Source organism: Pituophis catenifer, unplaced genomic scaffold (assembly GCF_029215685.1).
Source record: "Pituophis catenifer annectens isolate HBS135680 unplaced genomic scaffold, rPitCat1.0.hap2 SCAF_7, whole genome shotgun sequence".
In the NCBI taxonomy this organism is placed as follows: Eukaryota; Metazoa; Chordata; class Lepidosauria; order Squamata; family Colubridae; genus Pituophis; species Pituophis catenifer.
The window spans coordinates 32,810,429-32,831,951 of NW_027256887.1; the positions used below are offsets into that span (position 1 = coordinate 32,810,429).

The 21,523-nt window shown below is 43.3% G+C and overlaps 1 protein-coding gene across 2 annotated transcripts in view; it reads left to right on the plus strand.

The window, feature by feature from the left end:
- The window catches only part of IMMP2L (inner mitochondrial membrane peptidase subunit 2), a 597,632-nt gene that overhangs the window by 450,299 nt on the left and 125,810 nt on the right, over positions 1–21,523 (plus strand). For both annotated transcript variants that reach the window (XM_070947097.1, XM_070947098.1), the window contains exon 4: positions 10,201–10,266. In XM_070947097.1, coding sequence (XP_070803198.1) covers positions 10,201–10,266 — 66 coding nt within the window. The remainder of the gene's footprint in view (positions 1–10,200; positions 10,267–21,523) is intronic.

Sequence of the window (21,523 nt, forward strand, 5' to 3'; positions counted from 1 at the left end):
CATACGTAACCAGAGGAGGCAAAAGCGTAGGGAAGACAGTAGTTAGAGGAGGCTTACCATACTTCCACCCAGACAGAGACATACACCCAAAGGTAAACACCCACCTAAGGGCTAAGCCAGACTCCACAGGTAGCGGAGACAAAGAAACCCACAGTAAGGAAATAGAGGGGGTTAGCCATGAACACACAACAAAAAAACCAAGAGATCAAGGATCACCTGGCAAAAGGAAGCCATCAATAGGGAAGTTAGTACATGACAATTGTGCACACCTATTGCATAGGAAATTGGGGCATATCAGCTTTCCGATGATACAAAAAATGATGGAATGTTCCGAGGGTATAAAAATAAAAAACTGTGAGAACTATCTCGAATGTTTTGTTTGCAAAAGCTCTAAACTAAAAACTAAGCCCAGACCCAAGAAATCTGTGCGCACCACCAATTCCATCTTTCAACTCATACACATGGACCTAGTGGGACCACTAAGACCCTCCATTAAATACAAAAAAAGATTTTTCTTAACCATAGTTGATGATTTCAGCCGCTATGGCTTTGTATACACCCTAAAACATAAAAACGAGGTGTTCCAAAAATTTAGAGAATTCTATGCAAGGGTAGAAACACAGCATAACACTAAGATCAGAAAGATAATGACAGACCGCAGGTCTGAATTCCTGTCGAGCGACTTCTCACACTGGTTGAAAACACGTGGGATATTACACTACACATCTTCTCCATTCTCCACCTTCCAGAATGGCATCGTAGAATGAAAAAATGGAACACTGCAAACCATGATGAGGTGCGCACTAGAGGATGCGGGGTTAGGGCAGCACTTCTGGTCAGAAGCACTCATTTACTCAAATTATACACTAAACAGATTGTGGTCCAGTGTCCTGAACAAAACTCCATATGAGCTGATGTACCAGAGGAAACCACAGGTGTCACACCTACATATATTTGGGGTTACAGGTGATGGACACATCCCCAGGCAATTGCGACACAAGGGAGACAGAGTATCCAGGAGATTGAGGTTTATGGGATATGAACCAGGGACGAAGGGATTCAGGTTCATAGATAGTAACAACAGATTCGTAATATCACGAATGGCTGTTTTCCATGAGAACGCCAACTGGTCCAAAATACACCTCAATGAGGTGTTCCTCAGTAAGGATGGACCCAAAGACAGCCAGGGGGAGACAGAACACACCACAGAAGGGACCACAGAGCAGGGAAAGGACAAACCCAAGAGACAGGAGGTACAAGTTAGGGAATGGAAGGAGAACCACCCCAACATTAAGATAGACTCACTCACAGAGAAGGAGGCTAAGTACCTACATGACACTGAAACACCACCAGCCAGGCCAATCAGGGCAAACAGGGGCAAGGCACCAAAAAAATTAGAGGATTATGTCTTATCTATGCACACTAACCAACTAACCCCCAACACATACGAAGACGTGCTAAGGCTACCAGAGGGAGAGAGGGCCAAGTGGGAACAGGCTATGGAAAAGGAGATGAGTAGCCTAAGGGAACTAAAGGTATACACCCCCTCTGAAGTCCCAAAAGACAAAACACCCATAGGCACCAGATGGGTCTACAAAATTAAGACATTGGAGGGAAACAAAGTCCTTTACAAAGCCAGACTAGTGGCGCAAGGGTTCGCCCAAAAGTACCAGAGGACTATACAGAGACATACTCCCCCACCGTCAGAGCTGAAAGTGTGAAATGTGCCTTGGTGATTGCATCATTACTTGGCCTGGAAGTACATCAGTTCGATGTACAAACCGCTTACCTACACACTGAGCTTGACAAGGAGATTTATGTGAGGGCACCACCCAGCCAAAGTACCACAAAGGGAGAAACCTGGGTCCTAAACAGAAGCCTGTACGGACTAAAACAGTCAGGGAAATGTTGGTACGAGTGCTTGTCTAAAACCTTGAAATCTATGGGTTTTTCAGCCACCTCAGCAGACAATTGCTTCTTCATTAAGAAGGTAAACAACTCCATTGAGTATGTCCTTGATCTGTCCCCGTCCCCACACACACACACACAGCCAGTCGAGGGTTAAGGAAACACTTTGGAACGCACCCAGTTCTTATCTCCGACTTGGCAGCGATAGACACACCGTCTGCCAAGTTACTTTATTTTCACAAACAGACAGATAAGATACGAACGTTCAAGAAAGTCCAAACAGAAATAATATTCCTCCCAGCAGTTCCGGACGAGGCTTTAGTGACTGTCCAAGGTTTTGCTTTGTTCGTCACAAAAGATCCTTGACCACCACTCTCTATTATATAGTCTCTGGGGTGTGGTCTCTGGGGTGTGGTCCAGTGACTCAGTTCTAATCCCTAGCACGCCTCCCAAGCTGCTGCAAACGTTTATCACGCCTTCGAAGGCGTGCGTCCAGGAATGATGTGTCATTATCACTTTGACTCGAATCAGCTGTCTCCTCTCCCTCGGCCGGCACTTGAGACAATGCCAGAGGGGAGGGGCCTGGAGAGGGAGGCCTGGCTGACTCCTCTTCCTCATGCTCGGAGCTTTCTTCCTCCGATGGGACAGGCTCAGAGGGCGGGGCCACAACACTATCCCCCACCGCAGGGCCCTTCCCCCGGGTCTGACGGTCGGGATGGGGTCGGGACGGGAACTGTTCGTGGAAAGCCCGCACCAGGTCAGGGGCCTGAACGGCAGACGCGTCCACCCAGGTGAAATCCTCGGGCCCGTACCCCTTCCAGGCGATGAGGTATTGGAAGCGCCCCTTCAGCCAACGGGAGTCCCGGATACTGTCCACCTCGTACGTCGAGGCGTCGTCCTCGTCGGCTGCGGCTGGGGGGGCAGGCGTCGGCGGGCGGCGGAGATGGCTCGCGGGGGCCTCAGGGACCAGGAGGGACCGATGAAAAACAGGGTGGAGCCGCATGGAGCGGGGTAGAGTCAACCGGTAGGCCACCGGATTGATGACCGCCTCGATAGGGAAGAGACCGATAAAGCGTTGGGCCAGTTTCCGTACCGGCCGGTCCGTGGGGAGGTGTTTCGTGGACAACCACACCCGATCTCCTACTTCCAGCGGTGGCGTCGCCCGGCGGGCGCGATCGGCGAACCGTTTATAATCCTCTTTCGCCCGGATCAGCTGCCGCCGCACCAGTTGCTGCACCGCCTGCAGCTCTGAGAGGAAGTCCCGGGTCTCGGGAACAGGGGAGTCCATGATGGTCAACGGGAAAAGCCGTGGATGGTATCCGACGTTGGCATGGAACGGGGTCATCTGGGTGGAGGTGTGTTGGGAGTTATTAAAGGCGAACTCCGCCAGGGGAAGGTACTCGGCCCAGTTGTCCTGCTGCTGGTTGACAAAACAGCGGAGGTACTGCTCCAGTATGCCGATGACCTTCTCCGTGCCCCCGTCAGTCTCCGGATGGTGCGACGACGACAGGCACACCTGCACCTCCAGCGCGGCCATCAGGCTTTTCCAGAAGCGGGCCGTGAACTGGGCCCCGCGGTCCGAAACCACCCGGTCCGGCAGGCCGTGGAGGCGGAAGATATGTTGCAGGAACAGGCGAGCCGTGGTGCGGGCCGAGGGCAGGCCGCGGCACGGGATGAAATGTGCCATCTTCGTGAGCGCATCCACCACCACGAGGACGGTCGTGTACGTAGCGGACAGGGGCAGGTCTGTCAGGAAGTCCATGGAGATGGCTCCCCACGGTCTCTCCGGTGTCGGCAGCGGCTGGAGGAGTCCAGGAGGGGGGCCGGACGCGGCTTTGGCCTGTCGGCATGTCACACAGGACGTCACGTAGGCGTGCACGTCGTGCCGTACCCGAGGCCACCAAAAAGTCCGTGTCACCAGGTTCAAAGTCTTAAAGAAGCCGAAGTGCCCCGCCGCGGGGTTGTCATGACACTGGTTCATGACGAGGGCTCGGAGCGGACTCGTGGGCACGTACAGCCGACCCCGATGTCTGAGCAAGCCCTCCTCCACAGTCCATGGGGACGCGGGGCCGACGTCCGCTCTCCGCTGCTGCGACCAGTCGTTCCGTCGCTGCGCTTCCAGCACCTGAGCCCGCAGGTCCACCGGTTCCTGGACCGCGGCCAAAGAGTCCGCTGGCAGCACCGTCCGGGGGGGAAGGGAGTCCTTGGGGCAAAAGTATTCCGGCTTACGGGATAGCGCGTCCGCCCTCTGGTTGAGGTTGCTCGGAATGTAGGTGACGTGGAAGTTGAACCGGGCGAAAAACAACGACCACCGGATCTGCCGCTGGTTCAACTTCCGTGCCGTGGTGAGGTGCTCCAGGTTCCGATGGTCCGTCCGCACCTCCACCTGGTGTCGGGCCCCCTCGAGGTGATGTCGCCAAGCCTCGAACGCGGCCTTGATGGCCAGCAACTCCTTTTCCCAGATGGTGTAGTTGCGCTCGGAAGGGTTGAGTTTCCGGGAGTAGTATGCGCAGGGAAAAAGAGTGCCACCATCCACCGGAGCCTGTAGCAGCACCGCCCCAATCACCACGTTGGACGCGTCTGTCTCCACCACGAACGGACGGTGTGGATTGGGGTGCCTCAGGACTGGCTCCGTGAGGAAGGCCTGCTTGAGGACCTCGAAGGCCTGCTGCTGCGGGGGCCCCCACTGGAACGGGACCTTCTTCCGAAGGAGCTGGGTCAACGGCAAGGTCAGGGTGGCGAAGCCCGGGATAAAGGTCCGATAGTAGTTGGCGAATCCCAACAGACGCTGGACGTCCTTCACCCGACGCGGGGGTTCCCAACTGCGCAAGGCCTCCACCTTGTGCGGGTCCATCGCGATGCCCTCGGGGGTGATGATGTGCCCAAGGAACTCTATGGAAGTCTGGAAGAAGTAGCATTTCTCCAACTTCGCATAGAGCTGGTGCTCCCGCAGGCGCTGCAGGACCTGGCGGACATGCTGGAGGTGACTTTCCGGGGTCCGGGAATAGATCAAAATGTCATCCAAGTAGATCACCACGAACCGATCCAGCATGTCCCGGAACACATCGTTCATCAAGTGCTGGAAGACCGCGGGGACGTTGGTCAACCCGAACGGCATGACGGTATACTCGAAGTGTCCGTACCGCGTGCCGAACGCCGTCTTCCACTCGTCCCCCTCTCTCACGCGCACCAGGTTGTAAGCCCCTCGGAGATCGAGCTTAGTGAAGATCGAGGCCTCCCGCAACCTCTCCATCAGCTCCGGGATCAGCGGCAGGGGGTAGCGATTTCGCACTGTGATGGCATTCAAGCGCCGGTAGTCGCAACACAGGCGCAAGTCCCCCGTCTTCTTTTTAACGAAGAGGACCGGGGCCGAGAGCGGGGAGGTCGAAGGCCGGATGAACCCACGGGCCAGGTTCTTTTCCAGGAAGTCCCGCAAGGCGGCCAGCTCGGGCTCCGACATGGAGTACAGGCGTCCCGATGGCAGGGGCGCGTTGGGCATTAGGTCCACCGCACAGTCGTAGGGTCGGTGCGGGGGCAAGCGGTCCGCCTCCTTCTCGCTGAACACGTCGGCGAAGGGCGTCAGCTCCGGAGGCAAGGAGACGTTTGGGGCAGAGACGTCCTGGCCGGCGCAGGTGTGGCGAAGGTGGTCGACACACTGCAGGCTCGGGAATGAGATGGCGTTTCTCGACCACGCCACCTGAGGGTCGTGCGCCCGAAGCCAGGCCATCCCCAGGACCAAGGGAAAGTGCAGATCCGCCGTTACGTAAAACTGGATCGCCTCCTCGTGGTTTCCAATGGTGAGGCGCAAGGGCTGGGTAGCGGTTTTGATGGGCCCTGCCACGAGTTCCCGCCCATCTATAGTTTCAACCCTCAACGGAGGGTCCACTGGAACCAAGGGGACTTTGTAATGGGCCACAAAGGCCTGGTCCATAAAGTTCGTGGTGGCCCCCGAGTCCACCAGCGTGTGCGCTTGGAGCCCCTCCGACCGGTTAGCCAACAACACCCGGGTGTTCAAAATCAGGTGCCGAGGGGGCTCACAGTCCACAGCCGCCGACTCCGGCGGGGCATGGTCATGTGCCTGACCCAGAGTTTCCCCTAGGCCAGGCCTGGCCCGTTTCCCGGCAGGTCACGCCGAGACTCCGGAACAGGCCTGAGCGGTCCACTCCGCTTCCGGGGACACGAGGCGGCAAAATGTCCCGCCTCGCCGCAATAGAGGCACAACCCCCCTTGACGTCTCCGCATCCGCTCCTGGGCCGTCAGTTGAGGTCTGGCTGCTCCGAGCTCCATAGGCTCCTCAGCCGTCACCACAAAACGCTGTGCGGTCCGGAGCGCTGTCGGTGCGAAACGCGGGGGTGCCGACGCTGTCGATGGTTCCGGAAGAGCCCGACGGGGCCGTTGCCGTTGCAAGCGGGCGTCGATACGCAGGCATTGGGTCACCAGCGCGTCGAGGGTCGGTGGCGCCTCTACACGAACCAGCTCGTCCTGCATCTCGTCGGAAAGGCCGTCCTGGAAGGCGTCCATCAGCGCCACCTCATTCCAAGCCGAATCCTGGCCTAGCAGTCGGAACTCTGCAATATAGTCCTGCAGGGGGCGCTTGCCTTGGCGGAGGTCCTTGATGCGCCTCGCTGCCGTCTGCACCCGGAGGGGGTCCTCAAACATGGTGCGCAGGTGTTGTAAAAAACCCTGAAAGTCCAGGAGCAAGGGGCTATCTTGCAACAACAGGGGCGTGGCCCATCGGGCGGCAGTGCCCGAGAGGGAGCTGATAACAAATGCCACCCGAGCCCGGTCATCCGGAAAATCCTCCGGCCTCATTGCCATAAACAGTTGGCATTGTCCCAAGAAGGCCGGAAACATCTCCTGCTGCCCAGAAAACCTATCTGGCACGTTCACTGGGCATCTCAGACGGGGAGGGGGAGGAGGTGGAGCTGCAGGAGCATTTCCCAAAGCAAGTTGGGCAGTTAGCTGTGCTACTTGCTGTTGCAGAAGCTGATTGGCCTGCAGTATCTGCTGTAACTGCTGCTGCAGCTGTTGGTCCATCATGGGTTAACGATGGAGTATGGGGTGACGAACAAGATGATCTGTCCCCGTCCCCACACACACACACACACAGCCAGTCGAGGGTTAAGGAAACACTTTGGAACGCACCCAGTTCTTATCTCCGACTTGGCAGCGATAGACACACCGTCTGCCAAGTTACTTTATTTTCACAAACAGACAGATAAGATACGAACGTTCAAGAAAGTCCAAACAGAAATAATATTCCTCCCAGCAGTTCCGGACGAGGCTTTAGTGACTGTCCAAGGTTTTGCTTTGTTCGTCACAAAAGATCCTTGACCACCACTCTCTATTATATAGTCTCTGGGGTGTGGTCTCTGGGGTGTGGTCCAGTGACTCAGTTCTAATCCCTAGCACGCCTCCCAAGCTGCTGCAAACGTTTATCACGCCTTCGAAGGCGTGCGTCCAGGAATGATGTGTCATTATCACTTTGACTCGAATCAGCTGTCTCCTCTCCCTCGGCCGGCACTTGAGACAATGCCAGAGGGGAGGGGCCTGGAGAGGGAGGCCTGGCTGACTCCTCTTCCTCATGCTCGGAGCTTTCTTCCTCCGATGGGACAGGCTCAGAGGGCGGGGCCACAACAGTCCTGATATATGTGGATGATATATTGTACATCAGTGACCAGGCCAGCAAATGTAATGATTTCGCTAACGGGTTAGGGAGACACTTCTCGTTAAAGATACTAGGTAAGGTGGACAAGTACCTGGGGGTACAGATCATGAAGACTGACAAAGGCTTCCAGCTCTCACAAAAGGACAAAATATTGGAACTCTTGCAGAAATGCAACATGGCTAATGCCAAAACATGTGAGACACCAATGCAACCAGACTTTATAAAGGACATGTATAATGAGGCTGAGGCATTCAAGGACAATACACTTTATAGATCCACCATAGGGTCACTACTGTACATTGCGAACTGGACAAGGCCCGACATCGCCTTGCCAGTTAACTTATTATCCCGACACGTAGGTAACCCCACCGTGTACCATTGGGAGGCCATCAAGAGGGTACTGAGGTATCTAAAACATAGTGCAGATGCCTGCCTATCCCTAGAACCTGAAGCAGCCGCAAAACCCACACTCACTTGCTATGCTGACGCCGACTGGGCTGGAGACGTGAAAAGTAGGAAGAGCACCTCAGGTTACATATTCTTCCTTAACAACAGTCCAGTACATTGGTACACAGGTAAACAGAACCTGGTAGCCACATCCACGACAGAGGCCGAATTCATATGCCTATCCAAAGCCGCCAACAATCTGGTTTGGTTTGATGACCTGCTCACAAACGTTTGGACTGAGCCCACCTACCCTATCACTATCCACAAGGCCAATAAAGCTGCAATTGAAATATCGAAAGCTGAAGCAGTAGGCCAGAGGTCGAGGCACATTGACATAAAACACAAACATGTCAGGCAATTTTCAAACATTGGGTTCATAGAGGTCATACACTGCGATACCAAAGAGCAGACAGCGGACATATTAACGAAACCTTTACAAAATAAACAACATACATACTTAACATCCAAAGGCGTACTCTCAAAGACAACATCTCAGGTGCACACAATCCATGGGCATTTAGATCAGGCATTTAGAGGGGGTTTTGTCACAGATAAATGGCTGGTCTCAGATCCAGGGCTGCATGCAGGGGGGCTGGACAGGCCGACTCCCAGGGTCCACCCTAACCCATTGACCCCTCCTTACCTTGGCCATGCCCCGGGGGTACTTAAGGTCCAGCCATGCGGTCCAGAGTTAGTTCCAGAGCTGTACCTGCAAGAATGAGACACTTATGAATAAAGACTGCTGATTCAAAGAGTACCTGTGTAATGGAGTTATTGGGCTCAATCCTTGAACACCTTTAACAAAATAATTCCCACTGATCTCTATGATTCACTTTGAAATATGTATCTATATATGTATGTAGATGTATTTAATTTCTTAAAATACTTGTTAACTTCTTTCCAAGGTGGAAATTTTAGATACTATCAAGCAAAGGATACCAATTTAGCGACCACAATTGGGAATGTCAATTTGATTGTTAAGTGAAGCAATCACGGAGTGAAACTCTGTCCTTATGATCTTTCTTCAGCTTTCCTTTGCTTTATAGACTTATGATGGTTGCAAATGCAAAGAATGGCTGTTGTAACTGTGAGCAATTTGCTAAATGAGGACTATCTGTCCAATTTCTGATCATTATATTATACAATCAGTATTGCAGGAAGCTGTTGGATAATCAGCAGATTCTGTACTCTTTTTTAAAAAAATTAGTGGAGTATCTTATAACTGTTGTCACTATCATATCTTTTTAAGTTATGTTCTTCCATGCAGTATGGAGCTCTCTTCATTTTTAAAAAACTGTTTTAAAAGAGAAATGTCTTCATCAGATTGTGATTCCATTTACTCTGAAATAAATGACTGACATAAATGTTTATGTATGCTACTGTCAGCCTCCACTTTTTCATTGCTTGCTTGCTCGGCTGCCATTGTAATGGGGGAGGGGGGAGCTATTGGACTGTCTAGGAGGGGGAAGTGAGCTGGTGGAGAAGAGAAGAGAAAGTTTTATTCAGTGTTTTCTTTGAATCTGATAACTACTCAAGGTCAACCGTCGTGGCATAGCAGGAGGATGGCACTATCGGACGCTGCACCCCACATGACCCCTGGGGGGAATGTGGATTGGATAATCCAGGCTGGACAGTTGGGGGAAGGGTTTTGGGGATGCTTTCTATATGTAATTTTTGCGCCTATTGCCTCAGACCTTGCTTTTTTTTTTTTTTGGTTGCATTCAGTCAATACTCAGTAAAAGTACCTTTCTCTATGAAAATGGAGTCGGGGTTTTTCTTTCTTGAGAATTGAAAGGAGGCACACCTGACAGCTACTGTGCTGGCATTTAGTAGTAAATTCATCTTTAAATATCTGAATCCATCTCGGCATTCTCTATAATAGGGCATTAATTTGATCATGAGTGAATATTTTCTACATTTATTTTGTAACAAGAAGAGAATAAATTACCTTGGTCTTCGGATTTAATTTTTTTTCTGGTTCTTGTCCCCTTTTCTACACAGTAGACTGAAATGACAGTGATGGCAATAGCTTCACTTCTGCAATGATAGATGCAATATCAGACAGAATACCAAAATCTGCACAGTCCTCATTTTCAGGCTAGTTTTTCTCTTCATTTTTTTTTAAACAATGAGAACCCTGCTGAGTGAATAATTGCCCCTTCCATTTTTTTACCTAGATCTCCAAGAAACCCAGAACAGAAGATCATTAAACGAGTGATTGCTCTTGAAGGGGACATCATCAAGTAAGTATTATACATTGTCATCTCTGACTTTTGTGAGAGTATTCCAGCACCCTTTTAGTAGAATTTGAGTGGTATCTGAAACAACCATCATTTTTTGTCACATATGTATATGTATTATTACAAAGGTACCAATCTATACCTTCTTTATTTTTTTAATGAAAAAGGAAGGGGTTTAAGGCAAAGATATTCACCAGTTGACAAGTCACAGTTGTTTCAATTTGGAACAAGGACCCTGATTTAATAAACTATGCTGGAATTAAGTTGCATGTTTATTTTCAATGTTGTCCCATTGTCTGTCTCTTCACAAAAATGGTTAAAAAACTAGGAAGAGCTACTTTTCTCTTATATGTGAACATTAAATTGTAATTAATTGCTCCTAACAACAGAATTGCATGTCAACCTAGGCCAGGATTATTCTTCTTCTACAAATCTAGGCTTCTTTAATCATAATTCTGAGTTTGGACATAAAATGAAGCTGTAAATTTGGGATTTACTACTGCTTCCTCTTCTTTACATTGATATGATGCTTATTTACCACCTTAAAACAATGTAGGAGCAATATGACCGGTTGGTCTCGCAGCGAGACGGACATGAGATAGTGGGGCTCCGCGAAACCCAGCTGATACCTGCTTGCCAGGAGACCCTACAGGGTCCCCTTGGAGGGGTGGTGAAGATAGAAGGGCCTCTTTCTCAACTGCAAGGAAATGGCAATTTCCTCTCTAAATCCAAAGAAATCCTCCTGATCGGCAGCAGAGATGACAGCCATTATGGCCAGCACGAAGCTGTGACAACCGGAACAAGATTATGAGCAGGAACAGTTCATGAACAGAGGATTGAAACTGGGTGAGATGATTTTCAACTTCTCTATTAGAGACTACACCCAAATAATTTTTTTTTTAAAAAAAGACTCTCCAAAATCTGAGAAAGCAGCGAGCTAATACACAGAGATAGATTATAGACCCAAAAGAGAAATGAAGAGAAACTAATTTTTATGAAAGACTATGAAGTTTTAAAATATAGAAAGACCAAACTGGAACATGTAGTATTGTAAAAAGTGACTTAATTTGTGGATAATATTGTTGGATTACTGAAAGAAATCATATAAAGGAAAATCGGGGGTTTTTTCTTCGATCTTTTGACAGTCAGCTGTTCCATTTTTGCTTCATTTAATGCTGGAACTTAGAGCTGGGGTGCCACCTACTGGTGAAATACTATACTATACTATAACATGGTGGGAAAAATTGCCAAAAGTCCTTGACAAAGAATGAGATTGATAACAGAAGAAAAACAAGGAGTAGAAGAAAGGAAATAGAAAGCTAAACAACACCTGGAAGGCCTTTTTATTTTGTTTTCATATCTATTTGTTTTTCTGGCTGCTGGGAAATGACTGGTGAGTCTCTTGAAGATTTTTTAAGGCAGTGTGGATTATAATTAACAGAAATTAACCTGGAAATTAAATACTTGACTCTGGATTAATGAGATTTGTAGAAATTTGGTGGGCTATTCTGGATTATTAATACTATTTAATAGAACTTCTTATGAGGTGAAAGAAGAAAAAAGAAAATTAAACAAGAGTTATAAATGTGGACAACTGAGAGGGTGCAAACTGGAAAATTTTGAGGACTATAAACTGTGTGGACTTTGAGGAACAGTTCCGGGACTGAGTAAAATTTACTAATATTGGCCACTTGGGTGTCTCTGGGTAATTGGGACATGGGGATCTTGGTGGCCTATTAAATTAATGCAAAATGTACCAACAGGGAGAATCAAATATATTTTAAAAAGAAATGCTATTGATGCTTCAATGTTTCAGGAAACTATAACAAAGAATCATAGGGAGATGATAAACTTGATGGATACAGATGTGAGACTAGAAAACCCTCAGCAAATGACAATGAAAAATGAACAAAAAAATTCAGAAAGTAGAGGAGAAAACAGAAGGAGCTGAGGAAAGAATAGAGGAGATAAATCAACAAGTGACACAAATACATAAACACTAATAGAATACATTATAATTACTATGTATACATAAATGTTAGAAGTTGAAATATTATTAGTATTTATACTTACACAGTATTATTATTATTGTTATTAGTACTGTGTATAATATACATTGACCCAGACAATGCACTGTTCACCAAGCACTTATGGATGTTAAAGAAAAAAACTATAAATAAAATTATTTAAAAAAAACAATGTAGGAGCATGTGTAGTTTTTATATTAAACACATTTATATCACAAATCAAAATGTACTTTCATTGAGAGAGGGTGTGGCCAGCATTGGGCGATACGGTGTGGATTCTGGAGCTCCAGAAGAGCACTGATATCCCAGCCAATTTTGGGGATCCCTAGGGGACAGTGAAGAAAGAAGACGCAGGCTGGCACGGATAGGGAAAGAGCAAGTTCCCTGAAGTGCTGCCATTAGTCTTCGACCCATCAGCGAAGGAAGGCAGCCATGGAGCTGTCAAAAGCCGGAGCAGCCACGATCAGAAAGAGGAAGTGCAGGAGTGGTGATTGAACAGAGTATTGTTACCGGATGAGTACCAGCCAACTCACAGGTAAGAAGAAAAAACTTTTAAAAGCTTGAAAGAAGTCCCAACAAGCAATTAGCGGCTAATTTGCACTTGGGAATTTAAGCAGAGGGGGAAAAAAGGTACTTTAAAGTTAAACTTTAAAGAGCCGTAGGAGTATATAGCTGAAAAGATTAAGAGAAGCAGAGAGGACTGAGATTGTGATGGTTCAAGTGAGCATTTGAACTGGACACTATCTGGAAAGAAAAAGGAGATATCGCATGGACTTTGAAACTAGAAGTATAAGTAAATGAAAATAATAAATTAGAAAATTCTAGCCTTCTAAAGTGATAATATGGAGAATTGGGACGATGAATGTGAGATATTAAGGGAGATGTTTGAAAAAATAAGAGAAACATTTAAGGGAAATAAGGAAGCAGAGGATTGGTTAGAATGCAAGAAAAAAGACAGAGAAAAGATGAATGAGAAGCAAGAGAAATAAGGAGAAAATATTGAAAAGGAAATAAATGAAGATAAAGATAAAGATGATTACACTGGGATTAACAGTGATAGAATAAAAATGGATAAGAGAGAATACATCTCAAAACTGAAAAGAAGAGAAATAAATGGGGAAATATTGAGAGGAAAAATTAACAGAGTGAAAAGAGGCAGAAAGGGAGATATAAGAAAAGGAAGAGGAAAAAGGTAAGGGAATGGGAAAAAGGGAGGAAAGCATCAAGAAATGGGATTGTGGAGAGTTTAAAAGAAAATGGTTAAGAGTCAGTGAAAATATTAATATGTTAATAAAGAGAAGGATGTTAGTTGTAGAAATTATATGTGAAAATACTGTTTAATGTAAAATAGATCAATAGATGAAATGTGAAAAAAAATGAACTGGTTTTGATGTTGGCAGAAGCACTAAGTGGAGAGAAATAAAAGCAACAAAAGAATTAATTGAAATTAAGATGGGAATTGAAATTGAAATGTAAAATTGAATGAAAATGAAATGTTAGTAAATGATGTAAATGACAGACTTGTAAGAAGTAAAATGGAAGAAATACATTGTTAAAGGGAAAAAAGCAAGGGTTGGAAGATTATTTTAACAAAGGTTTCAAGGAAAAAAATGCAGTAAGTTGAAATATTTGTTAATAATTAAAAAGAGGAGGGGAATTTCGAGTTAATAAATGAGAAAGATCGGGGTTGCCTGGACACCATAGTGGAAAATATTAAATTGAAAATGAATACAGCAATAGAGAGAGATGGAAGAGGAGTAGAGAGATGGAAGAGAACGGAAGAAGAGAGAGGGATGGAAGAGAGGGGAGGAAGGAAGAGAGGGGAAATCAGAGTAGGAGAGAGGGCTAGACAGGGAGAAAGAAAGGAGAAAGAGAAAGGAAGAGGAAGTAGAGAGGAGCAGGAGAGGAGGGAAAAAGAAAGTAAGAAGGAAAGAAAAGAGGGAAATGGCAGAATTGAGAAGAAAGATTGCTGTACAACAAAAAAGATGAAATGGAAGAAAGGCAACCCCGAACATATATAAATATACTAAGATAAAGAATGAATGGTTAAAAAATAAAAGAGAATAATATGAATAAGCAGGAAAATTAGAATTTGAGGGCGAATGAAGATGTTGTTTATATAAGTAAGCAAAGAAATATCGAGATATGATTAAAAAAGGGAAAAAAGAAAATTGTGGCAAAAATTGTAATTGAGTAAAGTGTATTTGAATTTGATAAATTGTATAAGATAAGATATGGCCAACACTCTGTTCAAAAAAGATGTGGGTGAATTTTCCGTGTTTTTGAAGCTTTTTTGGCAGGTCGGATCTTGGAGGGATCGGCAAGGTATAGGGGTTTCTTCAGAGTTTGAATGTGGAGCAGTGTGAGAGTCAGATACACAGGGAAGAAATCTGCTTGAGAATGGTGGATCCAGAGGCATAATGCCCCAATGATTTGTACAGGGAGTGAATAGTGGAAAGCAGCTTGAAGAACCGGAGAGAGGAAAATAAAAATTACAGAAAGGGAAAACTCTCAGAGATTGTTAAAAGATTCGAAAGAAAAGTGGCAAAGTGAGACTTCAAGAGGGACCTTGAGCGGCAAGGCAGTGGTGGGAGTGGAGATTGAGAGCTCTCAAACAGGGAGTGAACCTATCGTGGTGAGTGGAGCAAATGAATGGATTGGAACTTGTTCGCTACATTTTTTGGTGCTAGAAGAAACTTTATAACCTTGGATGTTGTTGTTGGGGTGTAAGAAGAGAAAGTGTCGGGTTTGAAGGATATGTTGGAGGCAATAGATTAAAAGCTGAGCTACTGACAATGAAGGTGACTGTGCAGTTTTGAACAAAGAAGACATCTTGAAGGAAGGGGTGAAAAAACTCTATTAAAAAACTCTTATGACCGTTAACAACTAATTGAAGAAACCAAAGAAAAAACTAAAAAGAAACATTTAGAACTCTTTATATATAGAGATCTGGATGGGGAGAAACAAGCTCAGACTCAACCCCTCCAAGACCGAGTGGCTGTGGCTTCCGGCGTCCGGGTATAGTCAGCTGGTACCATCACTGACAATAGAGGATGAGATCTTGCTCCCCACAGAGAGGGCCCGCAACTTGGGTGTCCTCCTGGATTCACGGCTATCTTTAGAAGATCATTTGATGGCCGTGGCCAGGGGTGCCTTTTATCAGGTTCGCCTGATCTGTCAGTTGCGTCCCTTTCTGGATCGGGACACCTTGCGCACGGTCACTCATGCCCTAGTTACCTCCCGTATGGACTACTGTAATGCTCTCTACATGGGGCTCCCCTTGAAAAGCACCCGGAGGCTCCAACTAGTCCAGAACGTAGCCGCGCGGGTGATTATGGGCGCAGCTAGTTACGCCCATGTAACACCTCTCCTACGCGAGCTGCACTGGCTCCCGGTGGTCTTCCGGGTGTGATTCAAGGTGTTAGTTATCACCTTTAAAGCACTCCATGGCTTAGGACCTGGGTACCTACGAGACCGTCTTTTGCCACTAATAGCCTCCCACCGACCAGTTCGTTCTCACAGGGAGGGACTACTCAGGGTACCGTCAGTCAAATTATGTCGACTGGTGACTCCCAGGGGGAGGGCCTTCTCTGTGGGGGCTCCAACCCTTTGGAATGAACTGCCCCCAGAGAAACGGAATATCCCTGATCTCCGTGCTTTCCGCCGTGCCCTCAAGACCCTGATGTTCCAACAGGCAGGGCTAAACATACAAACATGTGAATGATTTTTTAAATGTTATCTAATTCTGGGTTTTATTTAATTGACCAAACTAAGTAATAATTTTAATTAGCAATTTTATGATGTTTGTGTGTCTATATTTTTCTTGACTGTACACCGCCTTGAGTCCTACGGGAGAAAGGCGGTATAGAAATATAATAAATAAATAAATAAATAAATAAATAAATAAATAAATAAATAAATAAATAAATAAATATCTACACATCAATTGAAGTGTTTATAATTAAATATCTATATTTGTAGTCATTATATATTTAGATAATACCTATTTTTATTTACATATACTGAAATATTTATAACTTGTATTAACCCATATTAATATTTGTTTATCTACATACTTATATATTTAGTTCTGTATATTAATAGACCTTCGCTTAATTGTAAGTGAATAGAGTAGTATATATAGAAATATATTTAAGGTTGATAATTGTAATGGTAATAGAAGTCTAGGAAGGAAGGAATACATTGATGAATTATTGATTACTGTTGATTTATATATTAATAACTACTAATCAAATCTTAATAGTTTATTAATCAACAGATTGTTAGAAATTGGAATTGACTTAATTAAGGATTATATCATATTATAATAAGAGATTATTGGGGAACATTATAACAGTTAAAGGGAAAAATATAAGGGAAATATGGAAGGATAAAGATTGGAAGAGAGGAATAAAGAAATACGGTTGATTAAAAAAATATGGCACTGTGGAAAAATGTTTTTAGGAATATCAAAATGACAAGCACAACTACCACAGTCACCAAAATAAGGGGGAAAAATAACTTCAATTGCAGTTTACCCCTCAGAATCAAAATCGGTGGAAGCCATGTTGGGAGGTGAAAAATCTGGCTCTACTGTTAATTTACAATATATGCAGTCAACCTTATTAGCAATACAGGAAACAATGTTAAAAATACAGGAGGTCATGACAACCAATCACAAAGATATTAAGAATGATATGGAAGAAGTAAATGGGGAGATACAAAAGCTAGATGCTAAAATTGGTACAATGCAGGAGATGATAACTAAAAATGAACAAAAGATAAAGTCGGTAGAGGCTAAAATGGAACATATGGGGAAAAAATGGGCATAGTAACAAATAAAATGGTGGCAGAACATAGGGAACTGGAAGAAGCCATAATAATTTTGGAGATGGAGAAATTGATGTTCTATCTCTGCTTTCAAAATATCCCAGAAAACAAAGAAGAAAATCTCCCTGCACTGATGGCTGAGCTACTAGTGGAAATATTGCAAAAAGGTAAACAAGAACTGGAAAATGAAATCAATGAGGCATACAAGATCCATACGAATTACGCACGGAGGAACAGACTTTCAAGAAAAGTTCATGTTAAATTTGTTAGGAAAAAAATAAGAGATGAAGTATATAGCAAAACACGAGAAGACCCACTGATGCACAATGGCAAGGAGATTACGGTACTGAAACAGATTCCAAAAAGAGTAAGAGAGCAAAGACGAATTTCTCATTTTCTCTCTACACAATTACTAAAATATAGAGTGATGTTTCAATGGCTCATCCCGGAGGGGATGTTGATAATGTGGCAGGAGAAGAAATTTCAGATTGATACATTAGAAAAGGCTCAGGAGTTCTATGATCACTACATATGCGGAGAAGACGAACAAGACAGCAGGGAGGAAGGAGAAAGTAAAAACCAAGAAGATCAGATTTTGGAGGAAAAAATTATAGAACAAGACACAAGAGACCATAAGGAAGTATAGCATCAAGTGAGAGAAGGAGCCAGAACTAGAGCACAGACCGAGAACAGAGTAAGGAGAGGACTGAGATCAACAGATAAATAAGAAGATGGAAAATGAAATAAAGATGCTGTCATTAAATATAAACAGCATCAACTCAGTCACTAAACGTAAACAAATACTATCAAGATTACAAAAATAAAAAATGGATATCATCTGCCTTCAGGAGGTACATATTCAAGAAAAATATAGCGACTTCATAAAATGTCCTAAATTAGGGAAAGTATTCTCGGCATTGGCACAAAATAAAAAAAGAGGGATCGCTGTATATATAAAGGATTGGTTAAATCCTAGGAAAATATTTAGTGATAAAGACGGAAGAATTTTAATAATGGAAATAAGTACAAATTATAGGAAAATTCTGCTAGTAACAATTTATGCACCAAGCATAAAACAAGAAAAATTCTATAATAAATTACACAGGAAAATAACGGAATTAGAGGGTGAAAATATTTGTATAATAGGGGACTTCAATAGAGTGGTAGACAATAAATTGGATTATAAGACAGTGAAAGAAAACAAAAATAAAAGACAAAAATTACCAAATGCATTTTTCAAAATGGCAAAAGAGTTTAATTTAAGTGATGCATGGAGACAATTAAATTTACAGAAAAAACAGTACACCTTCTTCTCTCATCCACATAACTCATGGCCTCGAATAGACATGGCATGGATGAACCCAGAATTGATCAATAATCTAGAAGAGACGATATTATGCCGAACACCTGGGCAGACCATAGTCCCTTAGTATTAAAATGGAAAGATAGGGGAAAAAAGAAGAAATGGACATTAGATCAAAGAATTGTAAAAGAAAAACGTTATACACAAACAATGGAAAAGGAATTAAAGATGTTTCTTAAAGAGAATAGGAATGAAGATACTACAACACAAAACCTATGGGACACTGCCAAAACTTATATGAACTATTGCGTACATGGCGAGAAGAAACAAAGAGAAGAAGGAACAACAAATGTCAAGAAGGAACAATAAATGTCTCCAACATTGGAGAAGCTGAAAAAATTAGAACTATCACTTCAGAAAGATCCCCAAAACATGGAAATCAGAAAGGAAATAGAGTTAATGAAACATAAAATCAATATATTACAACAGGAAGAAATGATAAGGAATATAAAATTGGCAAAACAAAATTATTTTGAATTGGCAAACAAACCAGGGAGATGGCTCATCCATAAATTGGGAAAAAAATTGATACAATATCTACAAGATGAACAAGGAAATTTGCATCATAGAATCGATGGGAAAAATATTATTCAAAATTATTTTCAAATACTATATAGTCAAGAAAACATTAAAGAAGAAAATATCATAAATTACCTACAGGAGAGGAATTTGCCAAGTATAACAGACGAAGATAGGGAAATGTTGAATGGGAAAATTACTTTAACAGAGTTAAGAGAGGCAATTAAAAAACAGAAAAAGAAAAAAGAAAGAACAATTACTTATATCTAATCCAGGTGATAAGAAAGTAAAAGAAACAATAAACATACTAAGAGGGCAATTCAATATGTTAATGGCTGATCAGGTGGCAACTAGTTTACAATATGCTAAACATAATACATTTTGTAATTCCAATAAACCAGGTAGGTGGTTGGCCTACATCTTGAGGTAAAAACAGAAAGCACAAGTCATTAATAAGAATATAGAGGTTTACCAACAGAATTTGATTAAAAAGGCTTTTTTGGAATTTTATACAAAGCTATATGCTAGTGACTCAATACAAGGTATAGATATAGATAGATATCTAAAGGAAGGGAATATTTTGGAACTAACGTTGGAACAGAGGGAAGGATTGAATCAACCAATAACTTCTGAGGAGATTGTTGCGGCAATTAAGCAGTTAAAAATAGGGAAAGCTCCAGGAACAGATGGACTAACAGCTGTGTATTATAAGAACTTACAGCTTGAAATGGTAGAGCCACTTAGAACTCTATTTTGTAAAATTCAATCAGGGGGAGGAGTTCCACCCTCTTGGAGAACAGCTTTTGTTTCATTGATTCCGAAGGAAGATCAAAACTGTATCAAACCTGAAAATTTTAGGCCAATTTCACTTTTGAACACGGATTACAAATTTTTTGCTAAAATACTATCAAATAGACTAATGCCAGTTATGCAACAAGTTATTCACAATGATCAATCAGGTTTTATAAAAGGGAGACAGATGAAATATAATGTTAGGCAAATTATAAATTTATTGGAATATTTGGAGAAAAATAATCAGGTCCCTGCAACGTTTATATTCGTGGATGCAGAGAAAGCATTTGATCGACTGAACTGGCAATTTTTGTTTAAAATAATAGAAAAAATGCACTTTGGGGAGTATTTCATACACTCAATTAGAGCAATATATCAGGAACAAACAGCACAAATAATAATTAATGGAGGTTTAACAGATGTGTTTAAAATTGAGAAAGGTACGAGGCAGGGTTGTCCATTGTCGCCATTGTTGTTTATTTTAACTTTAGAAGTCTTGTTGAATAAGCTACGTGATTCTGACAAAATAAAAGGAATTGTAATTAGACAGCAAGATTATAGATTAAGAGCATTTGCAGACAACCTGGTTCTTACTTTATCTCAACCTATAGAAGTGGCTCCCTATATGTTGGATATAGTAGCTGAATATGGTAAAGTATCTGGATTCAAAGTAAATCTACACAAGACAAAGATGATAACTAAAAATTTATCTATAACTCAAAGAGAAGAGTTAGGGAGGATAATGGGGTTTGAAGTAGTTAAAAAGGTTAAATATCTAGGAGTATATATTGCATCCTCAAATACGAAATTGTATAAAAATAATTATGAAATTCTTTGGCAAAAAGTACAGAAAGAAATGGAAAAATGGAAAAAGTTACAACTATCACTACTGGGAAGGATAGCAGCAATAAAAATGATTGTATTACCTAGGTTTTTATTTTTGTTTCAAATGATACCAGTGCTTAAAAAAGATGGAAATCTGATGGAATGGCAGAAAGGGGTTAATACTTTTATTTGGGCTGGGAAGAAGCCAAGAGTCAAACTGAAAATTATACAGGATATACGTGAGAGAGGAGGTCTTAAAATGCCTAATTTAAGATTGTATTATGAAGCAGCAGCTTCATCACAAATTAGTGACTGGTTTAACTTAACTGAAGAAAGAATGTTAAACATAGAAGGTTATGATTTGTTATATGGATGGCATTGTTGTATGAAAAAAAGTGGATAAAGTGTTTAAGGGTCATATACTTAGAAATGCATTGTTGAGGGTTTGGAAAAAGTACCAATATAAGCTGAACTATAAGATACCTATATGGGCAAACCCCAGACATGTAATAGAAAATATAAGTACAGAGCAAAAAATAGAGGTGATTACTTATAAAGAGCTTCTTCTTTTGGAAAGGGGCAAGTTGCAATTGAAATCTCTAGATGAATTAAAAGAAGAAGGGATAATTTATACTTGGTTTCAGTATGGTCAGCTCCAAGCTAGATGGAGGGAGGATCAAAAAATTGGGGTTATGCAAAATGAGGAAAATTTGGTGAAACAGATTAGAGATCAAAGTCAGATGCATATTAAAAGGTTGTATAATGCATTACTGGAAATAGATTCAGAAACTGAATTGGTTAAGGATTGTATGATTAAATGGGCACAAAACTTTCAGGAACCAGTGATGATGGAAACGTGGGAAAAGATTTGGGTCAGAAATGTTAAATTTACGCAAGCACAAAA